The sequence below is a fragment of the Gobio gobio genome, assembly GCF_949357685.1.
Source record: "Gobio gobio genome assembly, chromosome: 21".
Taxonomy (NCBI): domain Eukaryota; kingdom Metazoa; phylum Chordata; class Actinopteri; order Cypriniformes; family Gobionidae; genus Gobio; species Gobio gobio.
The window spans coordinates 32,321,105-32,345,907 of NC_137117.1; the positions used below are offsets into that span (position 1 = coordinate 32,321,105).

A 24,803-nucleotide genomic window follows, 5' to 3' on the forward strand; every position below is an offset into this window, starting at 1 on the left:
CTAACACTAAAAATGAGCAATTAAGGAAGAAAAGTCAACATACGTCTGTTTACATTCTGAAAGACAGAGCACTTGAGCACAATGGTGAGTGTGTTTCTGGGAAAAGTAGGGGGTGGGGGCTGATGTCCTCTAGATGTTGGCTTGACGAGTTGTGTACATTTGGCCGACCGTACGTGTGCTGCTTTCAGAGTGCTAATAGACCTTTGATTTAATAGGCATATTCTCACCTTTGTTTACGTTTGTGTGCTCATGAGAGACAGATGAGTGTGAACTGGCGAACATGTGTGTGTGTTTGAATGAGAGCCAGGAAAAGGGGAAGGGCCTCGAGTGAGCGGACAAAAACAGCTGCTCTTGTGTGCTCGGGAAACCTCATCCAGAGAGAGGGAGAGAGGAGAGACGGACCAGAAGGGTCCAGATCTCTATATGGGTTGCGCCCTGTGTGCGGATAGCTGTGGGGACGAGCCAGATCCGGTACCCGTGAGAGGGTCTGTAAGGAGGGAGAGAGCAAAGTCCAGGGGAAACATGAGGCTGACCAAGGTGGGTACTACTAGTTTTGATTAAAAGTGGTGAGTTCAGAGGACATGCTTATTTGAGTGCGCAATGATTGTTGTGAAACGCATGTGAGGAGCTGGGTTTGTTGATGTCCTAAGGGTCAGTTAGAAGGTTAGTGCTTTGAAGAGAAGACAGCATTTGCAATTAGCCTATGTATACAGTATAGTGTGCGTTTACATGCTTGCTACACATATAATGTCTAAAAGTGTGTTTTATGCTTGGTATTTTGGGTGGCCCCAAGATAAAATAGCCCACTCCCAAGGCTCCCTCCCTCAATTTAAGTCTGTGGGATACTTTATTGTACACAATGTGAAAATTATAAGTCTGATCTCTTACAAAAGTAATAGCACACCTCTCCTCAAAAAGCAGCATGGTTTGAAGTATCATTCACACCCATAGCACAAACATTGTGGGATGAGTTACACGCTGAAGTTGAGTACTTAGGATTAGGGGTCTGTTCAGATCCCTGTGTAAGGATAAGCGTTTGTGTTCTGGAGTAACATTGTCTCCCTGATTGTTGACGCTGACAAAGAAGGGCTGGAAAACTTGAGGAGGGTTTGATTGTGTGTTTACATGCCTGAGAGTGAAAGTCTGTAATGGTCTGTTCCCCGAGGCTCGTTCACGTGCAGTGCAGCGTGGGAACTTTGAGCCCTCTGTATGATGTCAGAAAGTTGTAGTTGATCCCGGGAATCATTATACGACTCTCAGCATTTATTCAGCAATGCCACTTTCATATTTCACCGCAGATCCGTCATCTGTTCCCAAACACGCACGTTTTAGCCTTGTCAATCTGGGATTGCAAAAGAGTCCATCCACTGTCCTGTTGATATTTTAATAGCAAACTTGCATAAGGCTGTGGTGGTGTATTTTGAATGTCTCCTCCTACTTCAGTAACCATAATGTTTGTTTTTACAGACATTTTTCATTTTAATACCAGGCCAGTTCCTTTTCTTTTTCTGTGGTTGCAGAGTTTAATGGTAATACTCCTAAATCAGTGCATGATCATGTCACGTACAAAAGGATTTTGGTCTGCTGATGAGACTATAATGAAACACTATGTTATGCAAGCATATAACTAATTTATGATGGTATCTAAATAACCAATCTGGCATTCAACTAATGCTTTTTAAGCCCCAGTGGAGCAACCGAGGCTTTGGTGTCTTAGTCAATAGCCCATGGTGATCCTTCATGGATCAACTTTTGCAGGATCTGAACCTACGACCCTTCAGATCCTTAACCACTAAAGGCTGCCCCATATTAAAAGATTTTTCAAAGCTTATCAGATTTTCAAAATGTGAGCTACATGACGATGAGAAATCATAGATTTAACAGTTTTGTTCCTCTAGTGTGTGGAGTGCCGTGATGTGACCAAGACAGCACACCACACACACCCAAACTGGTTCTTCAGTGGTTCTTTGGGGTGGTTTAGGTCCTATATAGCACCACTGCCATACAAAGAACCAGTTAAGCCCCATGTATAGTTCTTTAAAGGTTATCTAATTCTCCCTTAGTCTCTTAGTTTAGTTGGGGAAAGGATTAAAAGGAAATATTCCAGGGCCCCCACACAACACTTTTTGACCTCAGAAAAGCATAAAAGTGATTCAAAACAGCTTTTGCCATGGTTGTAAATTCCCAGCAAACATATGGGAGTGGAGTAGCAGATCTAAAATCTAAGGAGGAGAATAGGGTGATGGTGGGATGCAACAAGACAGTTTGGATATGGAGACCTGTCAGTTGCAGTTTAAATGATGTGGAAGGAGGAATACAATTGGAGGATGAGAGAAAGATAAGACATGGTGATTGACTCTAGTCTTTGAATGAATGTACCTCTTATGGTTCTACATAGCCCCACTTGACAAAGGTTCTGTATAGCCCCTTTATGATTCCCCCATGATTTCAAGTCAGATCCCATTCACAAACAACCAGAGGTCCAAACAATCTCTCGCGGTCAAACGTGACTTTAGAGTAAACAAACACGGCGAACGACGAACAAGAAGAAATGCCGATAATAGTTTTTGGACTGCTTTTTACAGAAAATTTGTGACGGGGGAAATTCTGATTGGGTAACTTTTTCATTCCACATGACAATCTACAGATTGCACGCACTTTTGTCCTCGGGGTTCCCCCACATAACCGGATTTCTGGTCCTAAATATTTGAACGCTCCATCGTTCTTCCGAGCAGATTCAGTTCACTCTTACACCTCAAACCACAGGAAAATCTAAGATGGTAATACCATCAAGATAATCAAAACTTTACCTAGGATTGTCAGAAGGGGAGATTTGGGCCCAAATTCTGCCCGTTTATCTTGTAGTGTGTGGGTGCCTTAAGCTGCACCTATGTATTATTTACTCGTCACATCAAATCAATAATTTGTACCCTCGCATGACATATTGCAGTATTCGTTGCCCTCGTCTATTTACTGTTTTTTTGTCATTTCACAAAGAGAGGCTTTAGCTTGTCGGATTCTTGCCCTCACTGAGCTGCTATTGTCTTAGTGTCACGAACGCCAAGGCCTCATTCCTGTGTCATTGAGTTGTGTTGTTGTGTCATTCTTCTTTGTCTTTAAGGGAGAACGGTACGTCTGGATGGTCACTTTGACATGGAACAGAACTTGGGCTTGGCGAATATGAATTTTTTGGTAATAAACAGTGCTCTTTAGGCAGGTCTAATAGTTTTCAGGGACCGAAATTTAGTCAAGTAGGCTAATCAGATAAATAACACCGCATAGTCTTCATATCCTTTTTAAAGTTCAAGAGCAGTGACATTAAAGACAGCCCTAATATATATACACCCTTGTTTTCACTTATTTGGTTTTTTTATTCTATCTTTTGTTTTGTTTCATTATTTAGCTTTTTGTATTTGTTTTATTTTATCTAGTTTTTTTTATTTTGCTTAGTTTTAATCTTATTTTGCATTGTTTTTTATTTAATATTTTGTATTTTGTTTTTTTATCTTATTTTTCTTTTTGTATTTTGTTCGTTTTATTTTATTTGGTTTTGTTTTGCTTTTTGCAAAAATTGTGATATGCTCACTGGAGCCAATTCACCAAACTCTGATGAGCCCTCGACTAACCAGATATTTGTAGTGATTCATTTTTATTTAGAGCATTATTTCAGTCCATTGGTAGTTCTAACTTATATCTAGAAAACTACTCACTGTAAATATATATATATTTTTGGTTTAACTTAAAAAGTTAAGTTACCTGGTTGCCTTAATTTTGAGTTAATTGAATTGAGTTGATAATTGAGTTAATACACTGAAGGAGATTGGTTTAATCAACAGAAACTCAAAACATTGTTATCTGAACAGCATTAATTATCTAAGTTGATTTGACAAAAGAAAAAAAGTTGTGATAACAAATCATGAAATTATTTTGAAGTGTGCTTTAGGGTGCATTTGAGTTATCGGTCTTCTCTGCAATCTGAAAACCCAGCTGTTCACAAACGATGCCCTTTGTTTATCTTTACTCTTTGGGACTTATGGTATATTCCTAGAATATCCATGGAATGACAGAAACTTTAACCAGCGCTAGTTTACTGCAGCCATAATCCACAGGCATCCACTATAAACACCACACAGGAAAACGCCTGGTCAATGTATAAATAGGCTCTGTTTTTCCCACATTGCGCAGGAACACACACTCATGCATGCTGCTGGTATTCAACATATACAGAGACATAAACATGTTTTTATCTTTTCTTCAACTGATCCCAACATGCACATAAACAGTCAAACATCAACATAAACATGCCATGACATTTTGTGTTATGCATATGAATGATACGGCTGGTTAAGGAGAGCTGTGCAATTTACATTTCTGAGCAATTGGACTTTCAATTTAGGCGATATAAACCACCCAGAACCAGAATACCCTAGTGACCGCATGCATAGCAACATGTTTTCAACCACTTGGAACACCTTTGCAACAATTTGGCAACACATTGGCAACTACTCACAACATCTTTGCATCATGGTGGTGAGTTTTGCACACGAACACTATCTAATTTTCTACTTTCTATGTTTCTATTGTTTCACATCCCTTCATACTCATATGAAACAGAACTCTGTCAAGCTCAGATCAGGACACACACCTCCAGTGTCTACCTATCTATATATTCTCAGAAGGAGATGGTCAAACATCAGGGTGTTACTCTGACAGAATGAGGATGCGTGTGTTGTGAGGGGAGAAAAATCATGTGTGTGCAATGAGGAATGTGAACTGGAAACATTTGAAAGGAAAAGGAAAGCCATCCCTGTCCTTTTAGTGCCACTTCATCAAAGCATCAATGTGCTGGGGTCATAAAAGCAAATCTCTGAAATCTCTCTGTTTGCTTTCCTGCAGCGTTCAGAATACCGCCCTGACAGTCTGCAGAGTTTGCGGAGTACTGGAAATGTTTTGGGAGCGAGTTAGGAAATGGGTAGAGAATGAGAAGAGGGATATGATTCAGCGTTTCATAACAAAAAAACATAAAAATCAGTGTACACATCAGTTCTGCTATTGGCATTTTTATGTCCCAGGGGTTGATTTTTATTAAAGAATGTCAGCTTTTTTTTATTTTTTATTTTTTTTTACTGTTTTCAAATGTCTTTATGCATAGATTTTGTATATATATATATATTTTGTATCCTACTTTATATATTAATAAATGTAATATAAAATAGTACATAATTATATAAAATATTTTTAAATTAATAAAAACTGTGAAATAAACTAATATTTGTAAGCTGAAATATATTTTTCCACATACACAACCATACACAGTCCCTTTATTTCCCCTTGCTATATATATATATACACACATAACAAATTGCACATTATTCCCTCTGTTATTGCCATTTTCCCTCATGACAAACCATTTTGTCAAAATGTTTTATTAAAGTTATAAGTTTTATCAAAAGTTAATATACCTGTTTACCAAAGGGACAAAAGTGGCAGTGAAGAGCTTCGGGTTAAATACGAGACATGATGTTAGAAGAAAACAAGATAAAGTAAAGATCAATATCACTTGTGAACATAATTTTTTATTGTGCATAATTTCCAATTAAGCCGTCATAATGCAAAAAAATATTATTTCCACAGAAATTGACATTATTTCAGATGTGATGGAATTGACACTGTGGTGGAAATGATTTGTTCTGTACTTGTTAGATATTATTAGTGGACAAATAAATGTTTTTTTTAAGTATATTTTTATTGAGTTCATTTTCTAAAAGTCCACAAAAGTGCCAAAAATGTTTCTTTGCATACTCAAGTCTTCATATTTGTCTCCAGCGTGACTCTTCTTTGACTCCCTCTACTCTACCCCCCGACATTCAGTCCATCCTGCCACAGTCTCTCTCACTCTCTATCTCCATCATCTATTTCTCTCCCTCCCTCCACAGCTGTATTTAATCAGCCTTTGGCTCTTTCGTACCCACTCATTCCTGCACTCACCCCTCCCTCCGTTTCCTCTCTCTACATGTTCTCATCTCTCTCTCTCTCTCTCTCTCTCTCTCTCTCTCTCTCTCTCTCTCTCTCTCTCTCTCTCTCTCTCTCTCTCTCTCAGCATCCTCCTCTTTTTTTAATAATGTTCGTGTTCTCCCTCTAACATTCCATCCAAAACTGTTGGTCAACATTACATCACCACTCGACAATTATGTTTCACAACATTCAAAGCGCATTCATTTGAAAAGGGCCTAACATGTAAACATGTCTACGCCTCGCCACAGGTGTTTCTAAATATCCAGGACTTCCTGTATTGTTATTTTGAGTGATTTTAGGTGTTGCGGTAACACAAGTCTCCTCTGTACGGCAGAAACATGGCTCCATTGAAACATGGTTCCACCTCCGCAGCTGGGGTTGCTGTGACGAGGAACGATTGCGCCTGTGTTTGCTTTGCCATTGCGGAATCTCCTTCAAATCAACCCTTTTTTTTTTTAAATGTCCTTTTTCACGTTTGTCCTCACTGTCCCTTGGTTGTAATTACAAGCTAGATTTCGACATTTCCATTATAACATCATGTCAGTTAAAGTTTTAACAAAAGTTAGTTGTTTACTAAGGAGGAAACAATGCCAATGAAGAGCGTAAGATAAATTATGAGAAAAAAATCATGGATATCATCTGAGAACAGAATATATTTGTGTCATTTTGTGCTGCAACAATTCATTTTCATAAAACATAAAATTGGAGTAAATGTTGGGTTTCTTCAACTACATGCATTTTTATGAACCAGGGGTAGATTTTTTTTGTGAGTCTAGCGTTCATTTTTTTGGAAGGAAATAAGGACAATGCCTTAAATGTCTGAGTTGTAGTTTATTTTTTACTAGTTTTCAACTGCCTTAATTCATAGATTTGATTATTTTACCCTTGGCGCAAACCCAAACTTCTTAAATCCTTTTTTTATATTTTGTCAAATTATGCAAAACGTATGTAATGAGGTTTAAAGGCTCCAATGAACCAATGAACTGTCAACATAAAGTTGAATCACAAATTAAACAAATAACAGAACGAAAGTTAAGCGACAGCCCCTTATGGACGACTGCCACTTAAATTAAAACAATAAAAACTTGTTTTGCACTGTCCTCCCTTTATCATTCCGGAGTTCCTCCGAGAGACTTGAGACCTGTGTGGCTCATTAACACTCACACCACCGGCCTCGCTCTGTTCCCACGACTTTCGGCCGCGCGTTGCCACATACCCCGATCGCCCCTCACAGGCCGGATACCCTCGAGACTGTGCTTTACTCCATGAAGAGGGATATGATTCAGTTTCATAAAAAAAATTAAAATCAGTGTACACATCAGTTCTGCTATAGGCATTTTTATGTCCCATGGGTAGATTTTTATTAAAGAATGTCAGCTTTTCGATCGCCCCTCACAGGCCGGATACCCCTGAGACTGCACTTTACTCCACAGCCCCCCATCCCATGGCAGCCACAACTTGGGGAGTAATGACAGACGAGGCAAGAGAAAAAGATAACGGAAGTATGAGGAGAAACAGAGACGAGAGGAAAAAAATTGGTCTACTTCCCAAAACGCTCTGGATACCCCTTGGTGAGCCGCCCTCTTGACTCCTGATGGACGACAGCTCCGCCGTCTTCGGGCACCTGGTAGCGAGTCCCCCGTTCCCTGCTACTCCCCATCATGGCGGACAGAAGCAGGATTCGGCCTCAGGCAAACAATGGCGACTCCTCCGCTCCCTCTCCGACGGCAGCCGCCCCTCCACGACCCATGCGAAAGGCAGCGAGTTTATCCGTCCCCCTGGCACGTCACTCCAGCCCACCGCCTCAAGAGTCCATGGTGGCAGACTCTGCTCAGCTCGATGGCACAACAGATTTCCCACAGCGCGTTCCTCTTTCCTCCCGGGTTTCGGCACTAATGTAACATGGTTCAAAGGCTCAGGGGAAAAGGAGACTGGACCTGGTGAAACTAATAACAAAACAAAAGTAAAGAGGCAGCCGACTGCCGCTTAATTTAAAACAAAACAACAAATAATTTTGGTCTCTCTCATCCTCTACTGTCGTCACTCCTCCTTTTATCCTTCCGGAGCTCCTTTGTGAGACACGAGACTGGTGTGGCGCTCATTAGCACTCGCACCACCAGCCTTGCTCCGTTCCCACAGCTCTTGGCCCCACCCTGCTTGCCAGAGTTTATTCATCTAATGCCGCGTTCCAGGCAACTTGTAACCCGTGTTTTTCCAACCTTCTACCCGTGAAAGTGCACTGGAACGGCAGTCAAACCCGTGACTTCCCACCCGTGAACTCGTACTAGATAGATGTACTCCCAGTTACGAGATCTGACATCACATAGCCCGCGAAGCAACAATGGCAGCCCCCTGCGGATGCGGTGTTTATGAAACAAATATACAATTAACATTAAATAAAAGGTATAACAGCTTCTCTTGCCGTATGCGCCGTGTTTTCCCCTCCGTTTCCCTTAAATAAGCAAGTAAGCACCTTTGGCGATATAAATGATTGTAAATTTAGCATAAGCCTCATACGGTCCGCCATGCTTTGTTTACATCTAGCTACCACACGATTCCTTGCGCTCAGGCAGTTTGGCGTGACTTTGCCTGGAACGCTATAAAGTCGTGAGTCGTGGTTTGAAGTTGTAACTTACGGGCTCACAAACCTGCCTGGAACGCAGCATAAATCATACGTCTGATTGCTTCGAGTGATGGCACACCTCCACAGCTCCACATGATTTGAGGCATCATTCATGTCTCTAGCACAAACATATGAGGCGAGGTCCTTTCCAGAATGTAATATATAGAGTTTTTTGGTGGGTTTAAATCTCTAACCTTAAATATGAGGACTTGAACAGAGAGAGTGAGAGATGGAAAAGAGAGAGCACGCACAGGAAATGCAGAAGAAGGGAGCTCCGTTTATTATTATTAACAGTGAATTCTAGACACAGAAATCTCTTCTTCTCTCTCCTGGTTCTGTAAACAGTATATATTCCTATGCACATGGCTTGGCGAGTGGGACGGGACATGATGTTTCTCTAATGTTCACAGTCTGCGGCTGCTCCAGGGCCCCTCTCTCCCCAACCATGTGCCCTCCACATCCTGTCTGCACACACTCTCCCATGGCCTCTGTGTCTGTCTTTACCCTTTCTCACTCACTCTCCCTAGTAATTGGATTGTATCATTTCCCCCTCCCCACCTGATACTTTTCTATTTCTTCCCCTTGCCCTTTCCCATCACTTTCCCTTCCTTCCTGTCATCCCTCATTTTACATTTTCTTGTAAAATGATTTTACATTGACAACTTCAAACATCTCTCATCTTCTCTTCTCGTGTTTTGTGATATGGCAGTATATAGTGTGGCTAGTAAAAAGTCTAAACATATTTTGAATCGTCCTCCTATAGACCTCATGCGCCAGAGAAACAAGTGGGCGGCCATCTTTAGAATTTTGTTTGAAGTTTGAATTTCTATATTTGCAGTAGCTCTGTATATTTCTATGGCATCTCTGTCATAGAGAAGCGGATTTACTTGTTGTAGAGTTAACAAAAGATACCATGAGCTTTGTAATGTTTGAAGCGAATGTCACAAATGTCATTAGACTGGGAAGATTTTAAAATGAGGTTCATGCATTAATCCGTAGGATCTTACCTTCATGCTGTGGAAACACAAACCGGGGGGTTGGGGTATATCTGGTTTTAATCAAATAAAGAATTATTACAAATTAAAAGTTTGTCAGTATAATCAGAAATGATTGGCACTGTGCATCATGGTCAGGGAAAAAAACCCCACCAAAAGTTGCTCCAGATATTTAAAAAGTGGCCTTAAATGATTCCAGCATATTGGGATTTTTACTTATTTAAGATTTTATACATTTAATAATATACATACACTGTGATACGTGTTTTTGGAATAGGCCTAATCCCACAATTTACCATTTCAGACGATTCACAAACATTCATTAAGTAATTTATATAAACATTCAATAATACATTGCTTATTTATACTCGTTTGGATGTTTAATATGTCAGTCGTTACGTATTCTGTGTTTATACAGAACTTATTTCCTAAATTCATTGCTCACACACAAATTACACAATGTTTGTATGGGGCTTCAGTGCTGGAAGCCACATTCAGTTGGCTGTGCGATTCCAGCACATTTGTGTTTATTCTGCTCATGAACTGGAGTCATCACTTAGATTTAAGGCCATTCATTATGATCATGTAATGTTTGAAAATGTTTCTTAATTGGGGGGTTAAAAAAAAGAAGAACAAACTTGACTGTTTCACCATTGAGTCTGGGATGTTCAGTATGGGTGGAACATAAGATTTTTATTGCGTGTTCATAACACGAAAATGCATCAAAAGCGACATTTTAAGGGCGTTTAAATACTACTTTAGCTTTACAACACATGCTGCATCTCTAGAACTCTTGTGAGTGCGACTGCAGGTGTAACCCCACATGTGACCACGTGATGTCGCCATTTTGCTTTCGATAGTTCTTTCAAAGGGACACTTTTTGGCGGACAAATATGAAACACTGATTTTCATACCAATATCTCACGAATTGCTTGAGATCATGTGTGAAACATTAAAAATTAAATAAGCAGCTGTCTAATGCACATCGGCCACAAATAATCCTGGCCTAATAATATGATATTATGTATGAAGGAATTAAGTCATACATAATTGTTTGAATATTCTAAGCAAAAATGTGATACATGTCTCAATACATATGCTGTTAATGAAAAAGGCATGCCATAGTAGTACAGTGAAAGATGTATTACAGAGCACGCTACATTCATAAAGCTATGCGCGTCTAATTTGCATTCCATCCAATCAACAATCGATTCGACTGGATGCAGCCAATCAGAAAGGTCTGCTTCCAGTAACAACATTCCACAGTGTTCTTTTCCCGCTGTAGCTCCTCCCACACCGCCAGACTACGAGTTTACTGGGAGTAAAGAAAACAACTCCATCAGTAGTCGAGCGCTTCTCCATTGAATCATTGGGAATGTAGCCCATGAAATCCTTAAGGAAACCTTTTTTAGCTGGAATATTCTCCAACAACATGAGTAAGGTAAATGATTCTCATTCAGTATTAATATAAGATTACAGGTATCTAGAGGTCCTGAATGTCAAGAAGAAAAAAATGAGTGTAAATTACTTGGAATTGATATCTATTTAATGTTATTGTATGCATGTTATTCAAATAATATATTGGGAGCAACAATGATAAGATTCGTGTTCTCTGTTATAGGCCTATGTTCCAGCATCCTATAGGTGAATGCTTGTAAAAAAAAGAAAACGAGTGTGTTTTTATCTGTAATAGGTTACAATAGTTTTGAGCTTAACTTATTCCATATATTACTTGCACATATTGCACGGTGGGCTTTAAAATGGAAGATTGTTGGTATTGGTGCTGCTCCACGCTTTCCATGTTCAATATCAAGGCAAAACAGCATGAAGCGTGTCAGACAAGATGCATAACAGGCAGCATGAGCGAAGTCTCTCCTTCTCTTTCTGGATGATCACACACTCCTTACACAACCACAAATGAAAACCTTATAAAACTCATAAAAGTTGTATCACTCTGCTAATTAAGTCTGGCAAGAACTAATTTGAGCCCAGCGTTTGAGTTTATTGCGTTGTATCGTCGATGAAAGTCTGAGGAAACGCATACCTTTGGTTTTTCCCACTTTTTGCCAGGGGTGAAACTGCGCTGAAAATTGGAGCAGAAAGAAAGAGTCATCATATGACTTCACGAGCTGGTAACTAATAGTAACTGCGTCACCATGCATTAAACGCCTCACTGGAGACAACGGCTGTGTCTCAAAACGGTGAACTCACTTCATAGACAGCACTAAGAGCACATATATTAACCTGCACTACGGTTTCTTAAAGTTATATTTTTAATGAACGTTGCTTTCTGTAAAGCAATGCTCGCATATTTTTTCCAAAATGCAACAGTAGTAGACTAGTATAGTATACATGCATACAGTCCCAGTCAAAAGTTTGGAAACATTACTATTTTTGAAAGAACTCTCCTCAAGTCTATTTATTTGATCAAAAATACAGCAAAAGAGTAATATTATTACAATTTAAAATAATTTTCTATTTTAATATACTTTAAAATATAATTTATTCCTGTGATAGTAAAGCTGAATTTTCTTCATCAGTCTTCAGTGTCACATGATCCTTCAGAAATCATTCTAATATGATGATTTGATGCTCATTTATTAATGTTGAAAACAGTTGTGCCGCTTAATATATTCTTTTGGAACTTGTGATAATTTTGTTCGGGATTTAGTGACGAATAAAAAGTAAAAAAGAACAGCATTCATTCAAAATAGAAATATTTTCTAACATAACTATCACTTTTTTATTTATTTAATCAATTTAGCACATCCTTGCTGAATAAAATTATTAATTTCTTTCAAAAAAGAGAAACAAATTACTGACCCCAAACTTTTGAACAATAGTCTTTTAAGAAAAGATTTCTATTTTAATGAAATGCTGTTCCTTTTTTACTTTTTATTCAAAGAATCAAATAATCCTAAAAATAATAATAATAATAATACAAGCAGCACAACTGTTTCCAACATTGATAATAACTGAGCATCAAATCAGCATATTAGAATGATTTCTGAAGGATCATGTGACACTGAAGACTGGAGTAATGATGAATGTGGTGAGCTGTCAATTAATATCGCACCTCGCATGGGCTTCCTCAGCTTACAAGCATATATCCACCTGAATACACAAAACGGATGTAATGCAAACTTTATTATACCACACTCCAACTGTAAAGTCTATGAAACTGTCCGCTTGGAGAATCGCACTGTTTACATTGCAGACAAACCCAGGGAAAGAGTTATAGATGTGTAAGAGAGCAGTACAATAGAAGTGTTACTAAGCAGCACACTGTAATAATTCTTGCTGTTGATTTTAGAGCAGTAAAAAAATTGCAAGTAATTACTATGCGATATAAGCCATAATCAGGGGGATTTCTTTACAAGCATATTGAGCCATTTATGTATAGTCATAAAATGAGTGTGGTTACTGATTAGTGTGTTTTACTTGGTCCTTTGTAATGTTTCAAGTTTCACATCATATTGAAATGCTCAATCATAACAGTCTGAAGCCGACCGCCACGGTTAGATTATAGTGTGCGAGCGTTTACTGACGCGAAGGTTCACATAAAAGTCACGCCACAGGAATTCCTGATGAGTAATCAGATGTATGTTATTGTAGTTTATCTATACATATTTGTATCGAGCAGCCTTGAATTCTCTTGACTTTCCCTTGGCTTATATATAGTAACACGACAACATTGTGCGGTAGAGTAAGTTCTTGATAACAGTCTGCCGCTAATAGACTGCAGTGTGATTAGTGTGCGAAGTCTCAGTGACAGGCTTTCAGGAGGAAGTGCAAATAATAACTCACACAATAGAGGATGGACAGGTTAGCCCGTCATATCCTGAGGATGCTGGGCCGTGACCCTCGTAGACACGGAAAGGGGGCACGTCCCCTCCAATATTCAATATATTCGTTTTCTGATGGCCAATTCTAGTAGGGGAATAATTTGACATGCTTATTGGTTCGCTGTGGATGTTGCAAGTGCTGTGTTTTGGTCATTGCGCAGTTTGTTTGTCATGGAGACATATTTGATTAGCGCAGGAAGTATGTAATGGCGCTACGCTGACTTCATCACTGGAACAGGCAGTCTCTGTTCTTCCACTGCCTGTCCCACCCTGCACACGTACACACACTTATAAACACACACTTGTATTCGCACACATTGCTTTCCCTTTACCACCCCTCAGTGAGGAAAGAGGCCTGTAACGCTCTTTTATACTCCCCAATCGAGACACTCGATATTTATTAACCCTAAAGTTTTGGTACACAACCCTCTCGAGGATGCTCCGCTACAGATGTGAATGATAATTAAAACTGTTAGGCTTGTTGGGAAGAGATGTTCTTTTACTTTGTGCACCGTCACAGGATTTCACAGGAAAACATAACAAAAAGAGAACTCATGGAGGACCACCCCTAAACATACCCATCACTGGAGTGGAGGCAGATCGTGCGAAAACATACGAAATGAGATTGTATGAATTCATACAAATTAGCCAACAATTTTCCAAAACGTAAAATAGTTATGAATTGCAATGAGATTGTGTTGAATGGACAGACCACTTACGATGATCTCTGGTTAATCATGTGGCTTTCTATTGTGCCAAGTTCGATTTCACCAAGTACAACGTGTTCCTGGAACAAAATCTTTGTTGATCCTGGAACAACATTCAAATCAACCAATCAGATTGGAGGGACAGTTTATGTCCAGTTTATGCTTACAACAAGGGTTAGGTGCTTCTACATCAGTGTTATTCACTTATCATTTCCCTCTGATTTTAGGGATAACTTATGGGTCATTTTTCTGACAGGAATGTTGTTCCAGAATCTTGGCAAAATCACGGTGACCCTAATATTATGATGGATATCAGTAACTCACAAAGCAGATTTTGATTGTTCAAGTTGGTTGGTGTATTAATATTATATCACTAATTGAAATAATTGAAATATTCAAGTTGTAAAATAAACTAGCACTAATATGAAACACCTGAAATACTGTCACCATATTTTTTATGGTGAAATTCTGGCAACTGCAGCTACTGTTTTTTACCGTAAATTTAACAGGATATTTTTGACAGTGTAGAAACTGCATAGCAACACCCCTATAGCATTGAGTTTTGCACAGACGGAAAAAGCGAAAATCTAGTTGACTGCAATCTGCAATTGGGGAAAATGACACCATTACGACGAACGCCACTATAAACACCTCATCTGAATATTTTGGGCAGCAAAGCTAATTCCTCTGGCATTAAAAGCACTTTTTCAGCAAGTGTAGGTTATAGCAGCAGTTAATCAGGTGCTCGCATATTCCCTTACTGGCTCATCGCATGAGGACAGTTTCCCTACATCCAGCCCCGCTGATGTTTATTCTTCTGATTTTCTTGAATTGTTGTTTGCGCCGGCTTACCGAAGCTTCTTTGTCTCTATGATTTAAAAACATAATGGGTAGCATCTGTTGCTGGACCACCATCGTTGCGGGCGCAATTTTGTGATTGATAATGTGGCGTTTCGCAGCTGCTTTTTGTTTATTGCGACCTACAGGAGAACGATGGCAGGGACGGTCTCCTTGGGGCACCCCTGGGCATCAATGCTGGAGAACATTTGTGGTGAGATCTTAGCAATTCTCCAGTTTGTGGGCTGCTTCTACTTAGATCTTTACCTTAGAGGTCTAAATTCTTCACCATCTGGCTCCAAATCATCAGTGCTTTCAAATGACTTGATTTAGATCTTCAACTACAGCGACAGATACAGGATGTTTTGTGTGCCTCAGTGGCACAGTTTGGTCGGGTTAGGGTACGTTTGCACGACAACGGTGTACTAAAAAGGGAAACGTTTTTCTGTTGTGTTTTTCCTGTACAGACGACAGCGTTGTCAATACGATCCGCGTTCACACAGATCCACGAAAACTACAAAAAATACTGTATTATTACATTCACTTTGTAAAGAAACACAACTCGCTATAGACTGAACACGTCATACACATGACATCACAGATTTCACAAGTTTGCGTTTTTGTAGTTCACACAGGGGCGATAATGGTATCATTTTCAAAAACGTGCACTTTTAAAAGTTGCCGTGTAAATAAACGGCCAAAACACATAAAACGTTTTTCCCATCTGTGAATACATTAACAAATACATTTAAAATGCAATTCATACATACAGTGTACTGGATACACCTCTTCTATGATGTCATTTTTTATTTAAATATATTTACATTTTCTTGTAAGGTTAAATGTTTAAACGTCATATACTACATCATATAGTAATAAAGAAATGAAGAAATTATATCATAATAAAGAAATAATAATAATAATACATTTTTAAAAAAAAAAAACATTCTATCATAGAGATAGTTAGTTCAATCTGTAAAATGTCTTGTCGTGTGACCATACAAAATTCATGAATTATTAATTTATGAATTTATAATTCATGCTATACAGCTCTTAATTTTTTCCAGAGCTGTATATATAGCCAAAAATATTTTTAAAACTCTATTGTAATTGAAAAAATGTCATGTTTTCACTTAATGCTTAACCACGTCATTTTTATTTCAACCACTGATTGGAACCATTAGCCTAAATGTTTTTCAAAACCATATGAAATTTAAAAAAATATTCTTTCCCTTTTCTTTATTGTGGGCACTTGTATATGTCATTGACCCCTAAATGTCAATCTGTGTTTATGTTCTTTTTGGGCTTTCCATTCAGAGCTTGCATGCACCAGTGTCCAAGTTGAGCTGGAACACAAAGTTTGTTTCATTGCAGGATATTGTGCACAATGTGAGGATCTGTTGAAGCTGGAGCTATTTCTGGGAGAGAGGAGAGTGCAGAGGTGAAGAATCATGGGAAAATTGGTCCGAGGGTGTGTGTTTGCCAAAAATACGGACTTCCCTCTAGCTTTCTGACATTTCTATGTCTGTTTATGTCCAGATTGTCTGTTCAATTCCTCTTCTGTTCTTTCATTTGGGATTGAAGGGGAGGGTTTTCTCTCTCAAAGGCTGTCCTTTTTGCTGGAGAGCTTTGGCATGCCTGTTCTAGATGGCTAAAATTAAGTGAACAGTCCCTCCTTGTCTCTGCTCCGTGCCCTGGGGGCCGTCCCTACCCTGACTACCCGCTCTTGGCACACTGTTGGCCGGGCAGTAGGTTAGTCTGTTGACGGGTGGTGCACTCACACCTCAGAGAGCGCTGGACCAGTGAGACGTTATTTTGCACACTTGGTTAAAAGGGGCGGGGTTACTTAGTGCAGGTAATGGCACGCTGATTCCTTTTTCAGTCGGGTCCTTGACCCTTGTGGACTTTAGCCCTGGAAAGGTAAGCTTTATAATGTATGTTCTCTGCTCACCTCACTAGGGCACACAAAAAGCTCACTTTTATTATTATTAGGGCTAAATTACATACACACTAACTAAATTTAGAGGACAGGAAACTTTTGGTTCCATCAGATTTCTTTATAAGCTTGTAAAGTGTTTTTATGTGAGTACCAAATATGTGACTACCGAATTTATGTGTGTACCGAAGCACCATCATATTGCATTTAGGCTTTCGATTTAACTTAATATAACTTTAGTACAATTAATTAGAGAAAATACTGCAGGTCAGTGATAGACTATTTATCTATTTAATCATCTGCGACAATAATGGTTTTGTTTTATTTTAATTTTAGGGCTTTTTTTTTTTTTTTTTTTAGCAAATATGGATATTTGTGTTTAATTGCTCTTTTTTGATTGATTAATCACCTAATGATGTAATTAATCAATTTTTAAAAACTTTTGACAGCCCTAATATTTTTATATTTTCTGTAGTTTGTGGCATATTTGTGTCTCCAGCGTTTATATATATATATATATATATATATATATATATATATATATATATATATATATATATATATATATATATATATATATATATATATATATATATATATATAATATGAAACAAGCATGAATGCACATCAACTGAACATGTGTTTTCAACCAGATTCTTTTTTTCATTTAATTTATTTTTTTATTTTTTATCGTGGACAGTTTTATATGTTAATGACCCTTGGTCAAAGCTAAGGAAAATGAATAGAGTTTACATGGGAAAAACTAGAAGCTGAAATTAGTAGAAAGAGAGGAAATCCAAGCATTAAGGAGCTTTAAAAGAGAAACGGAAAAGCATCTGATGATTTTCATTTGGGTGGGCTTACTGAACTCCTGGAGTAGCCAAGCAAATCAACGTGATCTGGCTGAGATCTCGCTCCCTCTCTCTGTCTCTGAGAGGGATAACACAAGACACTTTCTTGATTAACCAAGAAAGTGGGTTTTCTTAGTAACTGTGGAAGTTTAAATGGGACACTTTAATACATAACACATAATGTTTGTCATGGGGCGCTTTTACAGGGCATTTGCTAATGTCTGAAGCAGCTGATCCTGAATGTTTGCTAAAAGTGAATGAAAACTTGCTCTTCTTATTAGGCAATTATATAAAGGTTTCTCAACCATCTTACTGAAGAAGTCTTGTGTCACAGTACAGCCAACGGAACAAATGGTTATAACCCTATTAAAGTGACGTCTCAATGCGGAGAGGGCAGGCTGCTGTGACAGATGTAGTGACCAGTAACGAAGAGATGTTCCTCTTCTCAAGTAGTTTTGCTTCAGGACCAGATTTTACATTGGACATTGAGTGATGTCTCAACGTGGTACCATTTGCCAATTATTTATTCTAAAATATTAACAAAAATGTCCTTAACATCAATCAGTTTTTTAATGTTATTATGAACTATATAGGTCCACAATACCAAGCTTTAGAGGTTTTAGCTCATTCCTATGTTCTGGGTGGTTGTTAGGGTGTTGCTATCTGTTTGTTTTGATTTTCTAGGTGGTTGCTAGGGTCATTATGTGGGAATTGGGGTGTTATGGGTGGTTTCTAGGGTGTTGCTATGTGGTTATGTTCTGGGTGATTGCTAGAGTGTTGTTATGTGGTCTTGATATTTTGAGTGGTTTCTCGGGTTATAATGAGGGTAGTGGGGTGTTTTTGGTTGTTGCTAGGGTGTAGCTATGTGCTAATGATGCCCTGGGTGGTTGCTAGGGTGTTGCTCTGTGGTTGTTATGGTGTTTTGGGTGGTTGCGATGGTTATTATGTGGGTAGTAGGCTGTTCTGGGTGGTTGTTAGGGTGGGTTAGGGTTAGGTCAGGGATGGGCAACATCGGTGCTGGAGTGCCGCTGTCCTGCTGATTTTAGCTCCTCCAACCCTAATCAAACACACCTGAACAAGCTAATCAATGTCTTTCGGATTACTTAGGCTACAGGCAGGTGAGTTTTTTTTATCAGGGTTGGAGCTAAACTCTACTGGACAGCGGCAGTCCAGGACCGACGTTGCCCATCCCTGTTCTAGTTGATTGCTAGGATTATTTTGTGGGTAGTTGGGTGTTCTGGACGGTTGCTAGGGTGTTGCTATGTGTTTTTAAAAATTTTTCTGGGTGGTTGCTATGGTTATTATGTGCGTAATGGAGGGTTCTGGGTGGTTGCTTGGGTGTTGCTATGTGGTTACGATGTTTCTAGATTTATTATGTGGGTAGGGCAGGGGCTATCCTGGAGGACCCCCAGCATTGCATATTTTATACTACGGGGCCGTTGAATGCTTGAATCTGATTGGCTGATGAACGTTCTGAGGTGTGCAGTTATTTTCTGGGAGACGCACAGCGAACGTAATTCCAGGCAGCTCTCTTGACCGCATTACAGTTCCATATCACTGCGCATAGTTAACTGTAATAACGGAAATTACAGGACTAAAAAACAACAATATGACAGACGATTTTCCTAAAGTAAATCTTAATATTTACAGTGAATATAAAACGTTCAACAACTGGGCGGCAGCAGTATTAGACAGTCCAGATGAAAAACAACAAAGGCAAGCTTTTCTGTCTCATTACTGAAATCACACATGCTCGCACACGCACTACAGTTTGCACAAAAAGCTGTCAGCGCTGCCCTGACGATTTGATCAGTTCGCCTATATAGTGGAGCAACTTAAAGGCTACACGTGACATTTTTTCACTAGCGAGGTAATAACAGCGCTTTTTAGAGACGCACAGAGGGAGCCTAGTTCACACAAGTGCTCTCTCTCTCTCTCTCTCTCTCTCATTCTCTTTCTAATAACTTTATTAATAACTGCAGTAGAATGCTATCAACGGCTCAAGCCTTCGTTAACAGCTTTAAAATGACGTTTCGGAACTAGCAAAAGAGCTGTTGGATGAGACGCGGAAGAAATAGTCCTACTCACAATAGCGATTTAAGTACAAAAACCGGACGAATCCCATTAAATATATAATCGGATCGATGTCTTGAGGTGTGGTAATCGTAGTATAAGCGGAATAATTGACGACGGGCCGTTCAATTATTAGAATGATAATGCACACCCGAGGTGGTGATGCGGTCACGACGCGAAGCGGAGTCTTACGTCTCCCTTATCTAACCCACTTGATTCAACTCAAGACCTGAGGTGGGTGCGGATAAGAGAGACATACAAAATGTGCAGTGCTATGTGGGCGTTGTGGTGTGCTGGGTGGTTGCTAGGGTGTTGCTACATGGTTGTTGTGATGTTCTGGGTGGTTGCTAGGGTGTTGCTATGCTACTATGATTTTCTGTGTGGTTGCTAGGGTTATAATGTGGGTAGTGTTCTGGTTGATTGCTTGGATGCTCTGTGTGGTTTCTTGGCTAGAGATCACCTGTTTCATCGATTGTATCATCAAAAAGGGAAATTTCATTAGTAAATCATAAATACTACTTCGAATTGTTTTTACACAACAAACTTGGATTTAAGAAAGTATTGCAACATTAAAAAGGACACACTTCACCTTTAAGTATGTGTTCTGTAGGAGGGTATTCACAGGTGATAGTCGGAGATGCCCATTGTGCCTCAAGACAATGGCTGAAGAGTGAAGAACTCAAGTGGCTGTGTGGGACGGTGCCAGCTCATTGAAGCAGTGACTATGGCACCTAACGGGCACATGCTGCATTTCTCGCCAGCTGTCCAAACAGGGTCCAGAAAGAGAGAGAGAGAGTGGAAAAGAGTGCGAAAATTCTCTACCTCTCTGCCAAATGGAAAAGTGAACTTCCAAACACAATGCTGCATTATGCTCTTCTGCTGGGACGTCATACACAGTTAAAACCAAACCAAACCGAGTGTACAAACATGGTGCATGATGAGCTTGTGCTGTCTGTTAGTCTTGATCCTAATCAGAAGTGTTAACATACATATTGGCATTTGAGGAGGGCACGTGGGCGTGAAATATTTTATAGTCAAACGCTACACAGTGGGGTTGTTCCGTAGAGGTTTTTGAGTGATTCAGAAGTTTCTTACGGCAAGATGCGTCACATTCAGATAAAGGGTTTTGTCGGGTTTTTGTCTTTGTTCTCAGCATTGAAAGATGAGCTGCTGTACATGGAAAGAGAGACAGAGGCCTGACATCCGCAGGAGAGTTCAGGTCAGTGAGGGGAATCAGATGAAGCAATGACAGAGCAGAAAGCTAGAGATTTGTTTGGAGAAATAGTGAATGAATGGCAAAATGACAGGATTTCAGAAGGTGACTGAGAGAGAAGCTTGAGTTGATTTTTTTTTTTTTAATGTTGTGTTTGTGTTTTCCAGGCGGGGAAGGGCGAGCCCCACGTCTTTAAAGAAAAGACCTTCAAAAAGAAGCGCCAGTGTGGGGTGTGCAGGCAGGCCGTGGAGAATTCGGGCTCTTTTTGTCGAGGTGAGTGACATCTGACCATTATTGCATGGGTTTTAACACTTTTTGATGCCAAGTACACCCACATATTTTGCTTAGTAATACATATTTTGTTGATCCTGGAACAACATTCCTGTCTGAAAATGTAGTCCTAACCATATCCCTACCCCTAAACCTAACCCTACACTTAGGTTATCCCTAGAATCTGAGGGAAATGATGTAGAAGCACCTAACCCTGGTTGTAAGAATAAACTTGACATAAACTTTAAACTTGTCCCTCAAATCTGATTGGTTGATTGGAATGTTGTTCCAGGATCTACAGAGATGTTGTTCTGGGAACACATTGCACTTGGGGAAATCACTGTGTGATGCTCTCCTTGTGACATTTTCACAATAAAAAGATGCATTTTTGTCTCACAATTAATGCTGAGAAGTGTGTTATTATACAGTAAAGATAACATGTTATGTGATATATATTTTTATATATATATATATATATATATATATATATATATATATATATATATATATATATATATATATATATATATATATATATTGCCTTACTGAAGAAAAAGCTAATTATGAAATTAAATATTTATCTGGAAAATGTTTATACTTAATAACTAAGTTTCTTTAAATAAAGTATAAAACTGAAGAGAAATGAACTAATATTTATTTTAGCACTTTTCACACTAAATCAGTTTCAGTTTTACAGTTAACTTTGTTATTTAAATTTAAGTTAAACTTTTTGTCAAAATCTTTCCATGCCAGCGTTGTGAGCTGAAACTAATACTAAAATTATTTTAAAAAATGCAACTTTTTAGTAAATAAAATTAAAAAAGACTAAAATTAACATGCAAACTGAAAATATAAAAATAAAAGCTTATTGAATTCAAAATATGATTAAAAACTATAGTATACATGTAATACTACAATAACACTGTTCCATGGGCCCCTAGACCCTCTTGAGCCATTTTCTTTTAAATATTTTTTTAAAAGCAACTTTTTATTGGCATTTTTAATAATAATAAGAAAAGAAAAGATTTAGAAGAAAGATTTTAGCTGCTATTCAGCTATTTGTCCCCGATTCAAACTCCTATAAATGATGTCACATCTTATGGTTCACTAGAGGGTTCCCTAAGATTCTCGGCACGCCACTGATGCCTAATGAAAAGATATCAAACATAGTCAGTATTCCTTTCTAACACATCTCTCTCTTTTCCGCCCACAGTCTGCAAAACAGCCACTCATAAGAAATGCGAAGCCAAGGTAAGAACATTTTCCCCATTTCTCACCAGTTCATAATGTATTTATCAATGTCTCTTTCACTCCCTCTTAAGATTACCATGGGCGTATAAAATGGGAGTTTATGTAGTTAAAGGCTCACTCTCTCTATGTGTTTCCTGCACTGAAGGCCTCCCTGTGTTGGGGCGGCAGTGTTGGCAGCCGCACCCCAGCACCACACAGCCGTAGTGAAAGACTCATTGATAAAGCCAATGGATGCCAGCATTGGCACTCCCATATCAGGCACGTTTCCAGAGCAGCACCCTGGGATCTAGAGTCCCAAGCCACGCTGTAAAGCTATTTGCTTTATTCACAGTTACTGACCTTGTATAGAGTAACTACTGCGATACCCAGTTTTTTTCATCACTCCTTGGCACTGGCAAAAGTTTGGTAAATGTGCAAAGAAATAGTGTGTGGTAACATGCCATATGGTTATTTAATCATCAAATCGCCAACCCACTGAAATGCTCTTTATCATATAGAGAGTTTGTCTACAGGTGTATCACTCACTGGCTCAATAATATCATTTTCAGGTGTTAGTTCGTTTGATTACTAGGTTAAATGATTATGTGCAATGGGTGTATTTCAATGATTATGTGGAATCAGAGTTCAAAATGTACTTTTTACCAGACAAAGTTCACTTTTTGAAAAAACAAGAGGCCTATAAAGTCTCATAAATCTCTTATGATAATAATTCTCTTTATGTGCTCAAAAATACATAATATCGTGAAATATTTTTTCAAATATTTATATATTTAAAATAAAATCAAGTAAAATGGGAAATTGCTATTTTCTTTAGCTCACAATTCTGACAAAAAGTTATATTATATATATATATATTATCAGTATCACTACTCCAGTCTTCAGTGTCACATGATCATGTCACATGATCCTTCAGAAATAATTTTAATATGCTGATCTGATGCTCAAGAAACATTTCTTCTTATTATTAATGTTGAAAACGGTTGTTCTGCTTAATATTTTTGTGGAAACCGTAATATTTTTTTTCACAGGATTCTTTGATGAATAGAAACAGCATTTGTTTGAAATATTTTGATCAATTTAATGCATCCTTACTGAATAAAATATGAATTTCTTAAAAAAAAAAAAAAAAGATATTACTAACGCCAAACTTTATGTGTCACCATGGAGCTCTGGAGAAAAACATAACTGTTATCCTGAAAAAACTTTTGACATTATATTTTCTACTGAGGTAAAAGTTGTTAGAAGATGTGAAAGATAGCATGTTTTACTCTCGTTTTGTGCTTGACAAGTGTTACGTTTGTATCCTGTGTGGATTTGGTTGTGCTGAATAGTGATGACTGTCATGATTCATGCATACTCATGAACAGTGTTGGCTGGGATAGTCATCATCTTTGTCCTAGTAGGGAGTGTCCACCCTAGAGACCACAGCTTGAAAGAAAACCTAATACCTTATTGGCCCTCTAGAGCGTTGACCAGCCCTCCCTCTCTTAGCACCTCACAAGACAGAACAAAGACAGATTTCAAGTACACTTAAGCCCTCTTATAGGTTAGAATACCCTGGCAACGGTCCAAGTCATGGGTTCAGGGAGGGTCCGGCAAAATCATGCTCCATATTACGAAAACGTTAAGTAGCGTAGACTCAGAAATTAAACACTGAGCCACTCCTGCAACGCAAGCCTCAAATCTCACTTTTTAAATGATTACACGCTGTATTTGACCATAAACAGTACTTCGTTTCAGAGTATAACCTGCAGATGTTTAATGCGGCAGAGCAGAAATCAACGTAAGCCTTTCTCCTCTGCTCTTTAATATAGAAAATCCACTCAAACGCCGTTCAGCTGTTTCATGTTCCTCTCTTAAGCTTTTGTCCGCTCCCTGGGCTCTGTCTCATTATTAGATGTGAATAGTTTTTTATTCACCTCCTCATAGCACTGGCCTTATGGGATTTTACACAGATTTGGAGCTGTACACTTAGATGGCTTTATCTGTCCATATGTTAAAAGCTCTTTCAGAAATAAAGATATGTGGACCATAGAGAATAGGAAAGGAGCCAAAGACTTTATAGAGGAAGCACTCTCAGACACAAATGGCTAGTTAACTTCAGAAGACATTTGGGAGTTATTAAACTCCAATCGCTTGAGTCCTAGAAGTCCTTATAGAGTTCCTTATGAAGTACAATGTGATGAC

At 38.7% G+C, this 24,803-nt stretch overlaps 1 protein-coding gene across 6 annotated transcripts in view; it reads left to right on the forward strand.

Moving 5' to 3' along the window:
- Positions 1 to 328: 328 nt before the first annotated feature.
- tns2a (tensin 2a) overlaps positions 329 to 24,803 on the forward strand; it is a 57,526-nt gene continuing 33,051 nt past the window's right edge. For 2 of the 6 annotated variants that reach the window (XM_079803610.1, XM_079803612.1), the window contains exons 1-3: positions 329 to 537; positions 21,263 to 21,368; positions 22,579 to 22,616. In XM_079803610.1, coding sequence (XP_079659736.1) covers positions 424 to 537; positions 21,263 to 21,368; positions 22,579 to 22,616 — 258 coding nt within the window. In that variant the 5' untranslated portion in view covers positions 329 to 423. Of the gene's footprint in view, positions 538 to 10,982; positions 11,075 to 21,035; positions 21,102 to 21,262; positions 21,369 to 22,578; positions 22,617 to 24,803 lie in introns of those variants that run through there. The other 4 variants (XM_079803615.1, XM_079803611.1, XM_079803613.1 and 1 more) reach the window with 4 other exon arrangements.